This window comes from Mus musculus, chromosome 18 (genome assembly GCF_000001635.26).
Source record: "Mus musculus strain C57BL/6J chromosome 18, GRCm38.p6 C57BL/6J".
NCBI classification, from domain to species: Eukaryota; Metazoa; Chordata; class Mammalia; order Rodentia; family Muridae; genus Mus; species Mus musculus.
Genome location: NC_000084.6, coordinates 33,457,617 through 33,476,685, shown reverse-complemented (window position 1 = coordinate 33,476,685; position 19,069 = coordinate 33,457,617). Strand labels below are relative to the sequence as shown.

The 19,069-nt window shown below is 43.7% G+C and overlaps 1 protein-coding gene and 1 long non-coding RNA gene across 6 annotated transcripts in view; one reads left to right on the top strand and one right to left on the bottom strand.

Annotated features, from left to right (window-relative positions):
* Window positions 1-1,975: 1,975 nt before the first annotated feature.
* On the bottom strand, window positions 1,976-12,523 carry Gm10549 (predicted gene 10549). The gene is made up of 3 exons (NR_045415.1): window positions 12,214-12,523; window positions 5,806-5,910; window positions 1,976-4,272 (listed from the first exon to the last, which is right to left on the bottom strand). It is a non-coding gene; the product is annotated as a predicted gene 10549 (long non-coding RNA).
* Nrep (neuronal regeneration related protein) overlaps window positions 12,321-19,069 on the top strand; it is a 27,347-nt gene continuing 20,598 nt past the window's right edge. The window contains exons 1-3 of one of the 5 annotated variants that reach the window (XM_030250488.1): window positions 12,321-12,444; window positions 13,267-13,308; window positions 14,599-14,665. In XM_030250488.1, the coding sequence (XP_030106348.1) occupies window positions 14,663-14,665 (3 nt within the window). In that variant the 5' untranslated portion in view covers window positions 12,321-12,444; window positions 13,267-13,308; window positions 14,599-14,662. Of the gene's footprint in view, window positions 12,445-12,656; window positions 12,834-12,986; window positions 13,309-14,598; window positions 14,666-19,069 lie in introns of those variants that run through there. The other 4 variants (NM_001109988.1, NM_001109989.2, NM_001267717.1 and 1 more) reach the window with 4 other exon arrangements.

The following is a 19,069-nucleotide window of genomic DNA, read 5'->3' as shown; positions in this document are numbered from 1 at the left end:
TAAGATCAAAAACACAAGTGACAGTTCATGTGAGGATATGGAGCCAGGGAAACTCCTCCTCTGCTGCTGAGAGTGAAAACTTGTGCAGCCACCGTGAAAATCAATATTGCAGTTCCTCAGAGAGTTGGGAGTTAATTACATGAAGACCCAAATATACCACTCTTGGGCATATACTCAAAGGATGCTACATCCTATCACAAGGTCACTTGCTCAATAATGTTCATTGTGACTTTATTCATAGTAGCCAGAAACTGGAAATATCCTATAGATGTCCCTCAACAGAAGAATGAATGGATACAGAAAAATGGGGTACATTTGCACAATGAAGTATTCCTGTGCTGTTGAAAGAAACGACACCATGAAATTTGCAGGTAAATTGATGGAACGAGAAAAACAAAATTATCCTGAGTGAGGTAGCCCAGGAAAGCAAATATAGTATGTATTCACTTATAAGTAGATATTAGCCATTAAGTAAATAATAACCAAACTGTAATCTATAGACCCGGAGAGGTTGTGTAAAATGGAGGGGTATAGAAGAAATGTATGGAGATAGGAACTAGAACTGGTTTTATGGGTGGGATGTGGGCAGGTGGGAACAGAAGCAGGAGGGATCAGGTTGGGGGGGTAGAATGGAGGGAGAGAGCATAGGGAGAGACATCTGGAATTGAAGGATGTTTGGGGGTGGTATGGAAACCTAGTGCAGTGGAAACATCCTTGAATATATATATATATATATATATATATATATATATATATATATATATATATATATATACACACATACATAAATTGTCCTAAAGAGGTCTCCTTGTAATGAGACTATGGAGTCTCAACTGGCCATCTCTTGTCACCAGGTAAGGCTATGAAAGGCAGAATGGAGTGGCATTTGATTGGAGTATTGGCCAAAGAGGTTCCATGGAAATCTGCAAACTACCCAGGCTGATACTAATACAAAGGGTTGCTCTCCACAAACTGACGGTGGGGTCCCATCACCAAGGACAATATCCACAAAATGCATTGAACATGGAGAAGTCAAGCTGGTGCCTAGAAGAATCTTCCAGTTTCTACATTCTTGTCTCTTTGGTGAGAGAAGCTACTTTGCAGGTGACCAAGAGAGAAACAAGAAAACCAACCCAGCCACAAAACGTTTGACCTACACTCTGTCATGCATGCAAAACATGCTAAGACCATGGTGACCCAGAACTTGTGGTAGTAACCAATCAATGTTTGATTTGACTTAAGACCCTCTCCATGAAACAAGAAAACCAACCCAGCCATAAAATGTTTGACCTACACTCTGTCACGCATGCAAAACATGCTAAGACCATGGTGACCCAGAACTTGTGGTAGTAACCAATCAATGTTTGACTTAAGACCCTCTCCATGAGAAGGAACCCATGCCCTACATTGCTTAAGTAGTCTAGAACCAGAGACTTGACAGATTGTCCAGAGACCTAGGGTGCACCCAAACACTCCTGGTTTTAAAAAATCAATAAAATGATTCTTAATGATCTTCCACTGTATTAATAGATAAATGCCTTATCCAGTCATTGTCATAGAGGTTGCCTCTGGTAGCAAATGGGAAGAGAGGCAGAGTCCACAGGCAGACATTATGCAGGGAGAGAGTCTAAATTGGAGGTTTCCATCAAATCTCTCCCCTCGGAGCTTAGGGAAATCTGCAGAGGAGGAGGCAGAAAGATAATAAGAATTATAGTGGGTGGAGGACACCAGGAGAACAAGGCCCTCTGCGTGAACCAAGCAAGGCACATCATATGAGCTCACAGAGACAGAAGCAGGGCCTACATGAGTCTCCACCAGGTCCTCTGTGTATGTAGTTATTATCATAGCTATTAGCTTAAAACCTTTATGGGACTCCTGACTGTGAGAACAAGTGGGTCTGTGACTCTTTTGCTTGCTCTTGGGACTCTTTTCTTTCCATTGGGTTTCCATGTCCAATTTTGACATGACAGTTTTTGCTTCATCTTACTATATTTTATTGTGTCAAAAATTAGAAAGCAGTATCACAAACTTCGAGAAGTCTCAAGACTGTGTTGGCTTTAGTTGAATACAAATAAACAAAAAACTTCAAGTAGATCATGTGGATATCTTCATCTTGCTGTTTAAGAGATACAAAGCAGCAGTAACAATTAATAACAAGGCAATGCTATTCAATCCAAAGTTGTTGGTCTGTGAGATAGACTAATTCATATTATGGTTATTAATAGATAACAAAAATTGTCTTTTCACTGAAATAACTTATCTATGGTGCTATGTTAAGGTGATTTCACTTGTGTTCTTCAAGAGAACTGTACTACTATCCTGGAACAATAGATCCCTATCTGTGTGCTAATGACTATCTGGAAGAAGCTATTACATCTCTGAGGCCGGACACCTGTTCCTTGGTGGGGGAATGGCATGGCCTTATCAAATGCATACAGATGTTCCCTAAGTGCCATGAATATATTGAAATTTATATATTGTAATTGGCCTTCTGGGCTTCAGAAAACTAGACTATTAGTTTAATTTGTTTTGTTTTGTTTTGTTTTGTTTTGTTTGAGGATAGCTTTTCATTAATGACCAAAAAAAAAAAAATCCTAAAATCATTTATATACATTTAGTGATAGGGGATAGATAAAATGTCAAATAAATACTTAAATAAAATTTCAAAACTATCTAAGAACTCTAAATTTAAAATAAAAAGCAACCTCTTCAATTCTGATTTTTTTTTTAGTACTGTAAAAATAAACTCTTGACAGGATTTGAAGCAATAATTTAAACATCACAACTTGAGTACAACCGAAGAATTGCATTCAGGTGTAAGACATTACTTGTAAGTTTTCACACAGCAATTCTATGGCATATTAAAGATCTAGGAGTTTCGTGTTAGAGTGAGGGAGGCTGAAGCACTTTCCAGTCTTAAACTTCAGTGAACTTGTAATATTGACAATTCCTCTAAAACGTTCCCCTATTACTGTGTCTCATAATGTTATATTTAACAATCTATAAACTATTTTTAAAGATTTATTTATTTATTTTATGTATATGCATAAAATCTTCAGACACACCAAAAGAGGACATTGGATTCCATTACAGATGGTTGCGAGCCATCATGTGGCTGCTAGGAATTAAACTCGGGACCTCTGGAAGGGCTCTTAACCACTGAGCCATATCTCCAGCCCCATCTATAAGCTATTTTAAGGGGAAATTTAAAAATCATTCTTCAACCATGAATTTTTGCTCAGTGTCTATAACTGATGTCATAGAGAGTATTCTTGTAGATTTTGTCATCATTTTGTCATATTTCCCACTGAAATAGGGAAATGCTGACTTTCCGTGACATAATAAGATTCAGCTTTTAAATATGCCATTAGTACATATCTATTTATATAATACATATATTCAAAATATAGCATATATGAGGCCTCTGATCAGAAAATATTCGTTTTTAAATCTTTGTTCCTTGTTAACTGTGAGTGTTGTTTGTGATTTCAGCCACATTATTTACATGGTAATCCACGGAGAGATTAGATGAAGTCAGCCCCAGTGGGGGTGTTTTCCCTACAGTTCCTGCTTCCATGCTCACCATACTCTAGCCAATGATGTCACTCAAGCTTACCTATGTCTTGGAAATTCCCACTGGCTTATGCCCGACGACTTTTGAATCATCCTTTTTGCTCTAATAAGAACGTTCATTCCTCAGCTCTTTCAATTGCTGGGTCCGTTTCGTGAGTCAAGTCTCAGTGCAGTGTCAACTGAGAAAGACCTTTTCTGAGAGTCTCTCCCATCAATCTTCTTCCCAGAGTTCTTTACCAGTCGTCTGCTGTTAATTTTCTTTATCTACAAATGCCTTACTTACTTATTGTGTGTGTCTTCATGATCATTCGCAGCATCACGTTCCAACAGGACAGTGCAGTTGGGTGGAACATGTCCATCATTTTGAGCTGACTCACACCTTGTCTTTTCATAGTAAACAAATGCTCAGTACTCGCTGAAGTGATAAATGGTCTAGGAGTGTAAGAGAGGTGCTGTGATACTTAAGCTGACACTTGAAGAATCCTGATTAATAGATGAGTTGATGAAAACTCAAGATTAAGTGGAAGAAAGGTTTGAGGGGCTTTTCCACCTCGACTGAGAAAATATGTATAAATGTGCGCACAGACATAAATAGAGTAGAAGCTGTTCTCAACTTTCCAAGGGAGATGACAACTTCAATTTTAGATCAAGCGACCTTGTGATGCTATGGAAACTGGAGGTGGTGATGTCCTGGGGACTCTTAGATAAGGAAAAGCAAGGTAGAAAATTCTTTGTTAAGGCAAATTAGTTCACACACAAACATCCTCCCAACCCCCCCCCCCCACACACATACTCACTCACTCACTCACTCACTCACTCACACACACTCATACATACACACTCACTGATGGTAGCACACGATTGAGTGGAAGGCAGGAAGGGGGGGTGGGTCTCTCTCGCGCGAGTGAATATATATAGACGCACGCGCGCACATACATAGAGTGGGGGCTGCCCCCTCACACACATGCTCACTCACTCGACTCACTCACTCGACTCGACTCGACTCGACTCACACACTCATACATACACACTCACAAATATCCTCCCAACCACCACACACACACACACACATACTCACTCACTAACACACTCATACATACACACACAAACATCCTCCCAACCCCCCCAACACACATACTCACTCACTCACTCACTCACTCACTCACTCACTCACTCACACTCATACATACACACTCACAAACAGAGACACACATATCAGATGCTGGGGTTTTAGAATAATTTCCCTTTACTTATTTTAGAATAGCATTAAGCACTAGTATTATTTTTAAATTTTCACACCATAATTTAAATCAGTTTTAAGGCAAGAAGAGGATAAGATTTCATGTTTACAATGCTTGATTTTGTACCGTGGGGTAGCTGCACAGTTTTCCCCTGAGACTGCTTTTCCTTACTTCCTCTCTTCTCTTTGCTTCACAGCAGCTCCCCCCCCCCCCACACACACACACACTTCCCCCTTCCAGGACTAGCTTGACTTTTCCAGGGAATTTCAATCATTTCCAGATGTTGGGCAACTTAAAAGATTATGATACTAGGATCTTCGAAGTCCTTAACTCTTACACTTACTTTTTAATTTTAAGTTTTTTCATTGTATCTCATGGAACAGTGGCACTATGAATCATTCTTTAACATAATTTTGCATCCATATTCACATTTTGTCAATTTCTCATGTCTCTTCCTTTCACCATCGACCTCGGTGACTCAGTTCTTGGTATTTTGTGTCATTGTTCAAGATAAACTGAGCCCCTCGCCAGGAGCGCACTTTCTGAGTGCGTTTTCTGTGTCTCTCAGTGGTGAGGCTGAGATTCTCCTTTGAGCAGCTTTCAGCAGCTGTGTAAATACAGCGGGGGAAGCTCCAAGTAGACAGGAGGGGGGCAGTTGGGAGTTATTTTCCTTTCCCTTCTGTGTTTTGGAATGCTGTCCTGAGTACCAGGAACCATGAATTTCATTGGCGCCTCCACTAGACACCTTTCACACACACATTTAAGGCTTTGAAGGTTGAACAATGCAGGTGTTAAAATGACAGTGACTTCTACCAATTCTCAAAACAACCATGTGCTACAGGCCCTTTGCTCTTGTGTATATTTGGTGCAAGGGAAGTGTATTAGTTTCTTAGAATGGACATGACTTAACAAAATACCCCATACTAGATAGTTTAGACAATAGACATATATTCTTATAATTTTGCTAATACAAAATCAACAGGATACTTACTTTGGCTTTTCTGGACATCTCTTTGTCTTGTACATAGCTCTTTGCATCCTCTGTCTTCATGGGTTACTCCCTCTGCCTGTGTCTGTGTCTGCACCGTAGATGTTCCTTTTGAAAGGATAAGCCACTTAGCCCTGAGACAAGGGTCCAACCATATGACCTCATTTGACCTTAAGTATCACTTTAAAGACCTTCTGTATGAGAAGTCATAGTCTGAGTTACTAGGGTCTGGACTTCAGCATATAAAGTTGTAGAAGATGCCATTCACCTCTCAACAAAAAGGAAACATGAGGATAAAGGAGATAGTGTTAAGAACCTTACTCTAGGCTAGAGGCTATAGCACTGCATTGTAGGCTATACACAAAACAGGCACACAATGAACCCCATTACTACCAATTCCTCTGCCAAAATTCATCTCCTTCCTATGTTTTGAGTTTCAGGAAAGACCTTCACCATTCCAGCAGGAGCAAAGCCTGACTCCTGGCGCCATCTTAGCCTCTCTTCCAGTTTGGCTCTTATGTGGTGTGAAGACCCTAAGGAGGTCTGCAAGCCCACCTGCATAATTAACTTGAATAATCCCTTCTTTCCCTGGCTCTCCAGCTTAATTTGAGCCATTCACAGTTACTCACTGGGATTAGCCAAATAACGTTTTAATTGAGTTCACTCTTTCAATTCCAACCACCTTCCATATTCATATTCATTTTCAAAAATAATGTTTCTTGGGGGAAGAAATCAGTTCATGTCACTTTCTGGTTAAATTTTTGCTGGGTTTGTATTGTGATAAGGATTGCATTTGAATTTTGTAACTTGAGTATGCAGTATGATTCTTCATCATCAGTTGGGTTGGTTGAGTTCCCATAACATTCTCACCCTCTCCAGTCTACAATCAAATTCGAGGATGTCAATTCCCATTGACTAAATAATTAGGATCTATTTCTCAAAACTGTCTTATCTGGATTTGTGGGTTGTATGAGGAGTAAAAAAACAGCAAGTAAAAAGCCAGTGTGTCATCAACAATGAGGAAAGAAAGGAGGGGTATCAGGGAAGCCATCAACACTGGCATCTTCTGCTTCCCGTGGAGAAATCAGAAAGTCAAGTCATGTTACTATGACGTGACAAAGACAAGCTTAGAATTCTGCATGGAGGAATACAGAAACTTTCTAAATTGGACCAGGAGCTCAATGGTAGATTCCTAAAAGATACAGACTGGTGCGTGCGTGTGTGTGTGTGTGTGTGTGTGTGTAGAAGTAACAAGGATTGAATCCAGACGAATGCATGCTAAACACTTCCACTAAGCTATATTCCTCAACTCTAAGGTAAACTCTACTTCAGCCTCCATAGCGTTAAGGTTGCAGGTGTGAGTCTCTGCACTGAGCATCTAAGCTAAAGTTTTGAAAAGGCAGGAGGCAGCAAATTGAAGAAGGGGGTAAGGGGAAGGGGCAACGCGTATGCAGTAGTGAGACTCACTGGGGAGGAACACATTCATTCTCATCAGAAGACTAGATGTAGCCAAGGCTAGAGTAGACATGATATGACATCTAAGATTTATCCTAGAAACTTCTCTATACGGCTTACTCTTAACCATGTGCGCAGTGCTAACTATATGTGAAACGCAGGCCACAATGTCACATATGTAACTCTGTGGGATAAACCTCAACTGAAAGCTGCTGAAATGCAGACAAAAAGACTATACAATCACTCAAAGTTTCATAGATCTGTCTTTAACCATTCTCTGTATAGCCTTCTGCCTGGGATTTGTGATTCCCAGCAACACATTCACTGAAACACAGTTGCAGGAATGCACATGTGAGAAGCACTGAGCTGGATGAGGGTGTCTATGAGAATGCATTTTCCAGGAGGGACAGTCCTGCAGCCTTTCTGATGTACTCTATGATGGAATATTCCCTGGTATGCTCACAGCCAGGGACAGAGTGCGTGAGTCCAGTTCTAACCCAGGGTTCTTCTTTTCTCGAGACGCTTGGGTGTCACCAGCTGCAGCATTTCTAAGCTTATGACTCTTCCGGTCCTGCCGCCCTGGCTTGATATGCCCCTCCCCCTTCCTCGGTTTATTTGAGCCGTCTTTTTTCATGAATTCAGCTTAGGCATTGGCTCTTCATGGAACTGTCAGTGAAGCCTAGTTTGGTTCTACGCTTGCTGTATACAATGTGTGCAGAGGAGAATCATATATCTGTCCTTATCCTACTACACCAAGTCTTTGGCTTTGATTCTTTCTCTGTCCTCTAAGCTCACAAACGCCATGAAGATAAAGACATTGTCTACTTTGTTTTGTTTGGTTTTTCTCTTTCTTTAAAGAAACCTCGATTCTATCCAGGGGCCTGTACCCACTCCATATGGTCCGCATCACTCAAGAGAGGCCCTTTCCACCTCAAGGAAAACACCCGATTCTGATCGTGTAAGTCAGTTTTTCTCAACTAGGGGTGAGCTTGCTTCACAGGAGGATTTGGCAACATCTGGGCACATAGTTGGTTGTCACTATGTGTTTTCTACGGGCATTTAACAATGGAGAAATGTTTCCTCAGTATCCCATTGTTCACTGTTCCAGTAAAGATTCAGTGGGTCCCACATTTGAGGTTTGAGACTTTCCTGGACAAGGCAATTGTTGAGAGACTTTGCTTCCTGACTGGTAATGGACCAGGATGGATTGGTTACACTCAATGATTAGGAGAGAAGCAAATGCTGAAGTTGGAATGTTGGACTGTGGTCTTTGAGGCTATAAGTGGCCTTTCTCTTGTGAAAGAGCAAGTGGTGTCATGATTCAAAAGGAGAGCAAGCCAACTGCACACTCTGCAGGCTAGGCAGTAGTGAGGAGGAGATAACAGTCAGGCAACCATGAAACAGTTATTGCTAAAGCTCTTATGTGAGGTGGCCTGGTGTGGAGTCCTTTCTATCCTTGAGTAGTTAGTGCCATCCCTTGGAACCTAGAAGGGACTCAAAGATGCTTCTTGAATGGTTATGTTATAAATGTTTTCTGGAACATAACAGATGACTGGGCTATGGTTTTGAGCCAGTGTTCCTAAATATTTGTCACCTGATATCTATGGTTGCAACGATAAAAAACTAATATTTAATTAATCCAAAATTGTCCTGGTTTTCAAAAGACACCTTGGGGTAATTGTGTCCATGTAGAAGCAGTATGTGTATGTGTATTTGTGCTTGTGTGTTTAAATGTTTATGGGCTCTCGTGTGGTGTGAAAGTGTGTGTGTTTGTGTGTGTGTGGTCTATGTGTAGGCCAGGAGTCATGAACAACTTTTCCTGTGAAGACACAACATACACATATTCACTTAGCTCTGAAAGGCAACCCAGGACAGAGTGAAGTAATGACTGCATCAATGTCCAGCTTGGTGGACTAATGAGTTCTTAGTGGGGTTACTAACAGGAGCAGGGATACTCAAAAGCAGCGACATCACAGAAAACCCACACCAAAAGTATCTCACAACTCAGGGAGGCCACATCCATGAAAGTCTCTACACACACTGTAAGCAGCTTGATGTATCCAAAATCTTTCTTCCCCACCTCTTGGTGGGACAGTCTCTCCCCGCCCCCAGCCTTTGTTTAATGGTGCTATCAAGCTGGGGAGGGGATGGGGAATTCAAAGCTTCCCTTTCCATAGAGGGAGGCGTAAAATTCATTTATGTCTTGAGTTTTAGGAACCTCAACCTCTACCGCAATGTAAATGTTTCAATTCAGAGGGGGGCTGCTATATGACAAGCACTATATCTTGTCTGTCTGTCTGTCTATCTATCTATCTATCTATCTATCTATCTATCTATCTATCTATCTATCTATCTATCTATCTATCATCTACCAATCCACTTATTTATTTATGTGACTGAAGAAATATTTTTATTTATCTGTTACTTGAGAGTCCCACCTGTACCTGACCATGCTTACCTCCCAGCCCTGCTGGTGCCCCTCCTCTGGAACCCACCCAACCCCTACCAAAAAGGGGCAGGGTAGGGAAAGAAAAACTTAGTACATTTTGTGTTGTCCATATACTCACTGGAGCATGGCCACATTCCTAGTGGGCAGCTTCACAAGGGAGCATGAGTCTTTCTCTGCATCCACACCAGAAGTCATCAACTGAGGAGAGCTCTGCTGTGGCCAGAGAGGAGCAGGGCCAGCCCTTTAGTGCCCGCATCACAGTCAGCCAGCGTGGGGGAGGGTTGGGGCCAGCTCTCTGTTGCCCATAGCACCACTGGGCCCCTGCCTCAGCCATAAGCGGGGTGTGTGGGCTGTGGGGGGTGGGGGAGGAGAACAACTTTCCTTTTCCCATGGATATCAACATGGCTTCAGGCAGTAGCCCAGACATCAATGACTGCATGCACTTCAGTAGTAACATTGGCCTTATTAAGCACCAACAACCCACTCATGCCCCTCAGCAGCTGAATGGACCTGAGGCCTCAACATAGCCTCAGGTGGCTACACAGGCCACTGACATCAGCACGAGGCAGCAAAGCCCAAGGACATCACCAAGGCGTCAGTCAACAGCACAGACCATATATGTCCGCTAGGATCTCAGGCTTCATGCCGCCTGGAGCAGCCAGCGGCGTGGACCAGAGATACCAACACGGCCTCCGGTTGCATCACGGACCATGGGTGGTCCTTCTTCGAGGGGGTCCAATCCAGAAAGTGAACCTTTCCTCATCTCTGGCTTCTCGTTGCCCAGAGCCAGGGGCAAATCCCACAGTCACGTATCATGTTCCAGGCTTGAGCCTGCGTCTGCTAAGTTCCAGACCGTTGAACTCCATCCATCCCACAGACCCTACTGGGCAAAGAGATCATGTTGACCTCAGGCCTCTCTCTCACCATCTGGTACCATCATGCCTCCAGCTGGGCTTCTCTGGATAGCGTGTGCACAGGGCTCTGTTTTTCTATCTGTCCCACCTCTCCATTGCATATCTGTTCATCATTGTGGTGCAAGCCACCCCGTATAGCGAGACCCTTGAGGCAGGCGCTGGGGGTCTTCCACTGTTTATTTAATTTTGAGAGAAAACTCTTACTGAGCCTGGTGATCTCTTATTTAGCTAGGGTGCCTGGAGAGAGAGAGAGAACTCTGGGAAAATGTGCTTGTCTTTGTTCCCCCAGCTTTGGGGTTCCGTTCACTCCCCTCACCTGACCTTTTAGGGGTTTTAAGGATCTGAACTCAGGTCCTCCTTTGGGTGCAGCAAGGACTTTGCAGACTGGAACCACCACAGAGGTCAAAGGACAAATGTGTTCGTACATTTTCTGTCTTTTTTCTTAATCTCCCCCTCCCCCCCACCCCCATCACTTGTCTTGAGGATCAACTCAGGTCCTCTGGCTTGGTGGCAGATCCACTGAGCCATCTCTCCTATCCAACATTTAACTTCTGACAAGTTGCTGGGATGGATTTCTGGTAATCTTTGGTTTGGTAGTGAGTGGGGGAAAGATGGCAAAGATCTCCTGTGAAGTCCCTTTGACCAGTCTTTCAGGGGTTCAAACTAGAGAACCGGTTTCCTCAGGGCCTCCTCTCCCACAGTCAGACTATCACTCTCCACGTTTTCTTTCCAGTATTTTCTGACAGGAAAACATTGACCAATGTCAGGGAAAATTGCTGAATTGCTTTTCTTCTCTTTGTTCTTAGCCACCCGCCCCTTTCTGCATATTTCCCTGCTCTCTGCCCCCAAACACTCCTGGGGGATACAATGACAGTCACATTTTTAATGGAGTCTGAGATCTTCTGGGCTTCCAAAGCACCCTACACGTGCCATTCTGAAAGGTACTTGTTGCTCAAGTTGCTGTTGTAGTTTGAAAAGCACTCCAGTCTTCCAATAAGCTTGTAGTTATTTTAGAATTATGCTTGTAAACGATTACTTTTCAAGGTTTGTTATTTCTGTATCCAGTGCTTGACTCAAAAAAAAAAAAAAAACATTCTATAAATATACGGCTTAAAATTGAGTTTTGTAAATGTGTCTTTTCTTTGTTAAAATGGAAAACATTGCTTTTAATGACTAGGGGTAAAATGTACATAGCAAATTTAGAAGACATTGGGAACCTTTATCCAGTGACACCTACCGCCCCCCCCCGCCCCGCCCCCGCGTCTCTTCCCTTCTGTCTCTTCCCCCTCCCGTACTTGGCAAGGCAATTTAATTAGGAACTAATCTTCACTAAGAAATCTCTGACAGTTACCATAGTATGATACCCTGCTGTCCTGGCAACGCGACCAGTTTGTTGCAACATTTCTAGCTATTACTTTACTAGGAAAAGATCAATTTTTACATGAACTTAAAAGACAAAACAGATCCCCCCCCCCCCCAAGAAACCCACAACTAAAGGAAAGTTGCTCTACAGGGGCTGAGAACTTTGAAAGCGGGGGGGGGGGGGGGGGAGAGAGAAAAGCTCTAGGCTCTAGCGTCTCCGGTTGCACCCACCAGGCAGCCCTTTTCTTACAGCCTGTGCGCGCGCCGGGCTGAAAGTGTCCGAGTGCGCGCGTGTGATTGTGCACGCGACCGTGCGCGTGTGCGTCCTCCTGCCCGCAGCCCCTGACCCCGCTGCGCCAGCTTCGCGGTCTCCAGCCTCGGGCTTTCCCCGCGCGGGGGCGATCGCCGCGGGGAGCCCGAACCAGCTAGGATAAGGGCCTCCGAGCGCGTCCTGATGCTGCCGTGGGCACCATTTTCTGCTATGCTCAGGACAGGCACATAAAAGGGAAGGCGGCAGGGCCGTGGTTGTCCCGGTTCCCTCAGATGCCCCGGCCGCAGGTTTATTATTACAGTAGGGCTGCGCCGCCTCTCCTTGGCGGGCCGCCTCCGCGCCTGGCACGCCCCCAAACCGCCGCCTCCGCCTCCTTATTTGTCTGCAAAGCCGCCGCGCAGCTAGGCTGCGAGCCCGCCAGAGTGCGCGCTGCGGTCCCGGGGCTGTTCGGCGCGGTCCCCTCCCCCCACCCCCCCGGGGCCCTGTGCCCTACGGCGGCGGCGGCGCGGGTGCGGGGGCCGGGGAGCGCGCGCAAGTTGGCCGCGCGCCCACGGGGCCGCGAGCCGCCGATTCCTGCCGAGTAAGCAGTCTGGCTCCGCGGTGGCAGCAAGGCTGGGGCGCTGGCCGCGCGCCAGCTCCATCAGAATTAGCTCATTTTTCACTAGTACACTAGCAGAAGAGAGGGGAGGAGGTGGGAGGAGATGGGGGGGGGCGAGAGAGAGAGAGAGAGAGAGAGAGAGAGAGAGAGAGAGAGAGAGAGGAGTTGAGATTGAGAGACTGATTTAAAGAGAGAGACACGAGACACACACACAGTCTTGGAGAGAGCGCGCAAGGCAGGGAACCCTTCCCCTCCTTTTCCGAGGCTGCACTTCTTGGAAGTGAAGCGGGCTGGGGTTTTGTTTCCCTTCCCCCCTCCGCCCTCCTCTTCCTCCACCCCTTTCCCCTCCCCCTCCCCCTCCCCCTCAGCTGTCTTTCTAGCATGATGCCCTTTTTCATCCACATTTGTGTTTCAGGTGTAGAAAGCAGAGAGTGAACAGGGAGCGGGGCTTTTGTCTGTAAGTATATGCCATTCTCATCCCCAGCTGGGAGCGCTGCTTTCTCTTTTGTGTGGTTCCTTGCCTTTGCTCTTAGCTGGACCCTTCAACCTTGCAGAGAGTACATGCTTTCTCCCTCTAAATTTTAGAGCTAAAGCTGACACCTTGGAAAAATTGTGTCATTTCGCTCCTGCTGCATTAACGCTGGGATTTAACTTGCCCCCCCCCCTTCCTTTGTTTAATGCACAAGTTGAGAGAAATGAATTCTTTTGTGAAGGGGTGGGGTTTTGCTTGCTGGTGTGGTTAATGTTCTTGTTAGTTGTTGAGAGCTGTTTTGTTCCTTTGCATTAAATGCACTTTGGTGCATGCAAGCTCCCCCTCCCTTTATAAAACCCTTACACTTGATTACTCTTTCAGGGTTGCTGCTGCGGCGGGCGGCCGGGGTGTGTGTGTGTGTGGGGGGGGGCTTTACGGGTTTTAGCTCTTGTAACACTTTTTTTCCTCCTTGCATGTTCTTATAAAGCAGTTGAACTTGGAGTGCGGGAGCATTAAAGATAAATGACTACTTTTTTTCTCGACGCCGCTAATAACCTGATTTGCATTTGTGTTTCTATAACAACATTATGGGAAAACTCTTAGTGCCTCTGATACTCGTTTGGAGAACTTCTAGTTTTTCCATTCATCTGAATTTTTCCTTAACTTGCATTAACAAAAGAGTTGTGTTCTAATGGGATAAAGGTGGAGCGGGAAACCACTGCAGCATGTACATTAATGTTTATTTGCTTTGGGGAGAGGGCATAATGGTGTATATTCCTGACTTTCTCCCTTGTGTAGGTTTTTTTTTTTTTTTTTTTTTAAAACACGGAAGGTTATGTAATGCAGTGCCATTTCCAAAAATATCCACTCTGAGGCATTACACTACGGTGGAAGGCTGATTCTTGCTCTGCTGTCTTGATTGCAAATATACTGCCAGTAGTATGTCTGGGAACAAAGAGCAGCCAGAAAACAATCTATTTTTATCACTTGGGTCTACTTTTAAGTTGCTAAACCTTTTGAACTGCAATTTAAAGATGAACCAGACACTAAGAATAGCCCGGGAGTGCAAAGCCAGGTGCCAGGCATTCCTTTGTCCCCTATGTAAACCTGTAGACCACTTGGAAAGCCCCTTCAGGGAAACGTTTAGAATAATTTGCGTGGGACTTATCTTCAGCACACAAAGTGGTTATTTGTCTGTGACCTCTAAGGAGGCATTTTGCATTTGCTGACCTGTGGTGAAGCAGTGTGTCTACTGTATTTAAACATATTTTGCAGGTTGGTCTCCCTGGACTGAAGGAAGGGAGAATAGAAGAAGCCCAAGACTATTAAGAGTCTCAAAATGGTAAGAAATGGTCAACAGAGGGAATTCTCAGCTTATCACTTATCACATAGAAGTATCAGGCTCTCCTTCACCCAGCCTAACTCTTTATTGTTCCCACCCCATCTGACCTTAGAAGGTTCTTTTTGTCCCCAGCATGCAGGAGCTTTGCAGCATAGCAGTCTATAGGAGTTGGATGTGGTGACTTAGAGCTATTGACTTGCAGTCATTTTGAATACAAAGCTAAAATTCTTGTCTCAGAGAAAGGATGTATTTAACTCAAACAACAGGACCTATTCTGTTCTTTAAGAAGATTGACATGTTGTGACATGCATGAAGGGAGACCGGCAGGAAGGCTCAAACAAAGCAGTGGCTCTTACATTACAGGCAGCTAAAACTTACCAAAAATCTGCGAGTCTGTGCCCAAGCCACAAGCTCTAGTATAGGCTGTCCTTAGTAGTGGTAGATATTATTTTTTAATGAAGACATTATGTGTTGTTATTCAAATATATGTGCTTTTTTTCTGACTTATAACTTTTTTTTTAAAGAGAAAATTCAGTTTTAGAGGGCAGGCATATTAACCTCTAAATTAAGATGTAGCCATTTCTTACAAGGAGTATACAGAGAGGACAGTTGAATTTCTGATTAAATGAAGCCACATAGAAAATATACATCGAAAGCAGCTAAATACATGTGTTGTACTTCTGTGGGAGGGAAAGAAATGACAGAAGTGTTCTGAAGCCTCCTTGCAGCGCAACGTGCCCTCCTGAAGATGCTGAGGGTCCTCAGAGCACCCAGGTCCTGGCTTATGTGTATGAATCCCTAGTTCACTTCTCATTTATTTTTCTTTTCATTTGTCTTCGAAATGAGGGTGGAATTTAGTGAATTAAAATTGGATCTGATGATATACTTGATGCTTTCTTTGAGAACAACTGAGAACTAGCTTCCAAGAAGAAAGATGAGTCAGAGGCAGTTAAATGAGTTCAGATTGCCTTTCATTAAGAGTGAGCTTTGTAATTTTTTAACATATGCCTTGCCTGCCATTGCAACAAGTGGGCGTCCAAGCACCAAGCAAAGTAGGTTTTGCCTGGGCCAGCTTGCTAATGAATTAAAGAATCGTGGGGAGTCAGGGCGGGGTGTTGCGGGGGGGGGGGGGGGGGCAGAAAGACAAAAGAGGCAAACATAGAATCAAACTAAGCAGTGGGTTCTTTGCAAACAGTTGCCTTCATATTACCTCAGCAGTTAAACGTTTGTGTGGAGTACTAAGGTGGTGGTGGAGTGTGCTTTGTTTAGTTCTTTTACTGGAGTGGGCACCCCACTTTGTCTCTCTCCTAAAGCCCTACTCACTTTGTATCACTGTAGCCAGACCACAAAGGCTGTATGTTGCAATGTATCAAGTGACAGTTTTAGTTAAACATAAATAGGCCCATTGAACCCTGCCAAACCTGGTCATATAGATCAAGGTCAAGGTAAAATACCAGGTTTCTGTAGTAGGGGGCGGAGTGTGCTTTGTGGAGGAGAGACACACCAAGTTGAGGGTGGAAGCCGGGATCGGGATCACTCAAAGGCTCAAAGGCAAACAAATTACTATTAAATGCTGATTTCTTCCTGTAGTCCGTGGTGTGTGGTGGCAGAGAGCATGGTCACACTTTGTTTCTCTTGGGAGGATTTTTACCCGTGAAACCAAAAAATTCTCACAAGTTTTCGGTGCGCCTTTCATCAAGGCGTGAGTCCTTCCTGGCACAAGCCCATTGCCTGAAATAAAACCACCAGCAGTTATTGTCTGAGGGTGATTCCAAGTCACTTTCTAGCAATTCTCGTATCTGGAAAGTCCCAGTTCTTAAAAATTCCTTGTGTCTAGTAATGTAAGAGAGAAAAAAGGTTCAAATATATATTTTTAAAGCCTGATACTAAAGATGTCTTTCTTTTTAGCAAAATGAAGTTAATCTCCTTTCTTTGATTAAAACTGGAACTACTTTGTAAAACTCTTTATCTAGTTTGCGTGAAGATTTGGCTCATATACTCAATTACTTCATGGGGAGCAGGGTGCTTAAATACTGACCAGCTCTGGAATACACATGAGCAATTGCTTTTTCTTTAAACACACATGTTCATCTACAAAATGTAAAATACTGCAGGGAATCTGATCTCTATATTCTAAAAAGGTTCATTTCAAATACAAATTTATAATCTATTCAGTCCAATGGAAGAAATTAGTCAGTAAACTCTAGACTCCTACAGATTATGATTAAACCTCTTGATTTTTTTTTTTTTTACATAGTCTGAGTTGGTAGGGTGTACTGGTTAGCTTTTGTCAACTTAACACAAATTAGAGTAATCTGGGAAGAAGGGACCCCCAACTGAGGAAGTGCCTCAATTGTATTGGCCTGTGGGCGTGTCTGTGGGTCATTTTCTTGATTCATGATTGATGCTGGAGGACCCAGTGCACTGTGGGTGGAGCCACCCCAGGTAGGTGGTCCTGGCTTGTATAAACCAGCTAGGTGGGCAAGTGGTGAGGAGCACTCAGTAGCAGTGTCCTTCCATGGTCTCTGCTTTACTTCCTGCCTGCCTTCCGCTGCCAATCTCGGCTTCTGCCCTGGCCCCCCTCTGGATGGACCGGAACTTCAAGGCCACATGAACCCTTTTATGGCCATGGTTGGTACCATCTTATTTAGGGCAACCAAAACCAAACTAGAACATAGAGTTTCACAGTAGTAATTTGGAGACATGCAAGATTCATTGAGTGCCATTTGCATTATTAACACAAACAGATGAGGGAGTGACATGATAAATATGAGTGCCTTCAGTTCTCTGGCCTCCAAGCATAGTTGTGCGGGGTGCCAGTCACATGATTCTGCTGTTGGAGGTGATCGCTGAGGTGGTGCCACCCAAGAATACTGTGAAGTTGTTAATTCTAAGTATAGTTTTTTGCACCTTTATTGACCATGCCGTTTTTATCAATGGCTTGTTCTCCAGCTTTCTCAGTTTCCTAGTAAACATGCCATTCCCTTTACTGTGTACAGTCTGCAGAGTCTGCATAGCTTTGTAATTACCCCGGGTCTATAGGGATCTTTGATTCGTTTTTCATTTCCTTTAGCTCTTGGGTTTCAATCTCTAAGTCTCTATAATGTGTTGCCAACTTGTCATTTTACTTTATAAGTACATATGACCTGTATATGACGAGGAGAAGGGGTCAGACTATATAGGTGATCCTATTGCAGTTAGTTTGAAAAGCCAGATTTTTACTCCACTGCCATAGTTACTGTCCAGGTAGGAGGCCTACCTCCCAGTGTGTGTCTGCCATGCACTCCCAGCCATAGAAGCACAGGCTTGGAATGTTTTTACAGGGATCTAGGAACTGGGGCCGTTTTAGTTCTCTATGGCTGATACTTTACAAAGGACCAGATGGCTCTGTGGTACCTTTCATGGCACTGTGCTTTCTGCACGTGCTGTGAAGGAGCATTCATGGACAAGCTCCCTCAATACCCCCTACACTAACATAATCGTCCCTGGTTTAAGGGAAAATGTCAGGACTGGGAAGGGTTGCTCTTGCTGGCAGCCCTTGTCAATGGGTTTGGAATGCCAATTGACTAGTTGCTGAGGTGACTTTTGGTGCTGCCTTGGAGGGTAATTTTATATGGTACCATCTTGTGTTTCCTCAAGCCTCCCTGTGCTTTTGAAGGGGAGAATTGAGGATTGTTTGGGGAATGAGGACAGAAGAGATAATCAGTCTATCTGGATTTAGCCCCAGTCCAGCTTCCTCTTGCGCTATATAGATAGGTTGGAGATGATACCTGAGTAAAATAATCTTGGAATAAATAGCTATTCAAAGTGTGTTCCATTTTTACCACTATGTACTTCTTAAAAAGTTAGATATAGGTCAGATTATCATAAATAAACCAAAGGAATTCACCTCGCTTTAAATCTGAAAAGAAATTCTTCTAAAATCAGAAAATGCACTTGTAAAATACAAATACTTTGCAAAATTGAATGAATAATTCCCAGTTAAGAATTTTGAACATTTAAATATGTATGTACCTGGTCACTTTAAACACTCGAGTGCATGCCGATGTCTTGGGCGACCTGAAGGTGGCGCTAGTGTTGGTGCAGGGGCTGCCAGGTCCTCCATCCCATGTTGTCTCATTCGTGCTGTTGATGGGTGCGAAGTCATCTAAGACCAGATCCTCACAGCCTCAGTGAAATGGAAGAGTGAAACACTTATCTGAATAATTATGCTTAAAAAAAATCCTTTGATTTCATCTGATTCATCTTGGTAATTCAAATGTTGCTGCAGTCATGTAGGAGTGGATTTGCTTGCTTTATCTGTATAATTCTTGTGCTGTGCAAGAAAAGGCGAGGGATAAAGCAATCTTATCAGCAATTTCAATCCAGATACACAGAGGGGAGACGATTTCAAGTGTGCTTGGA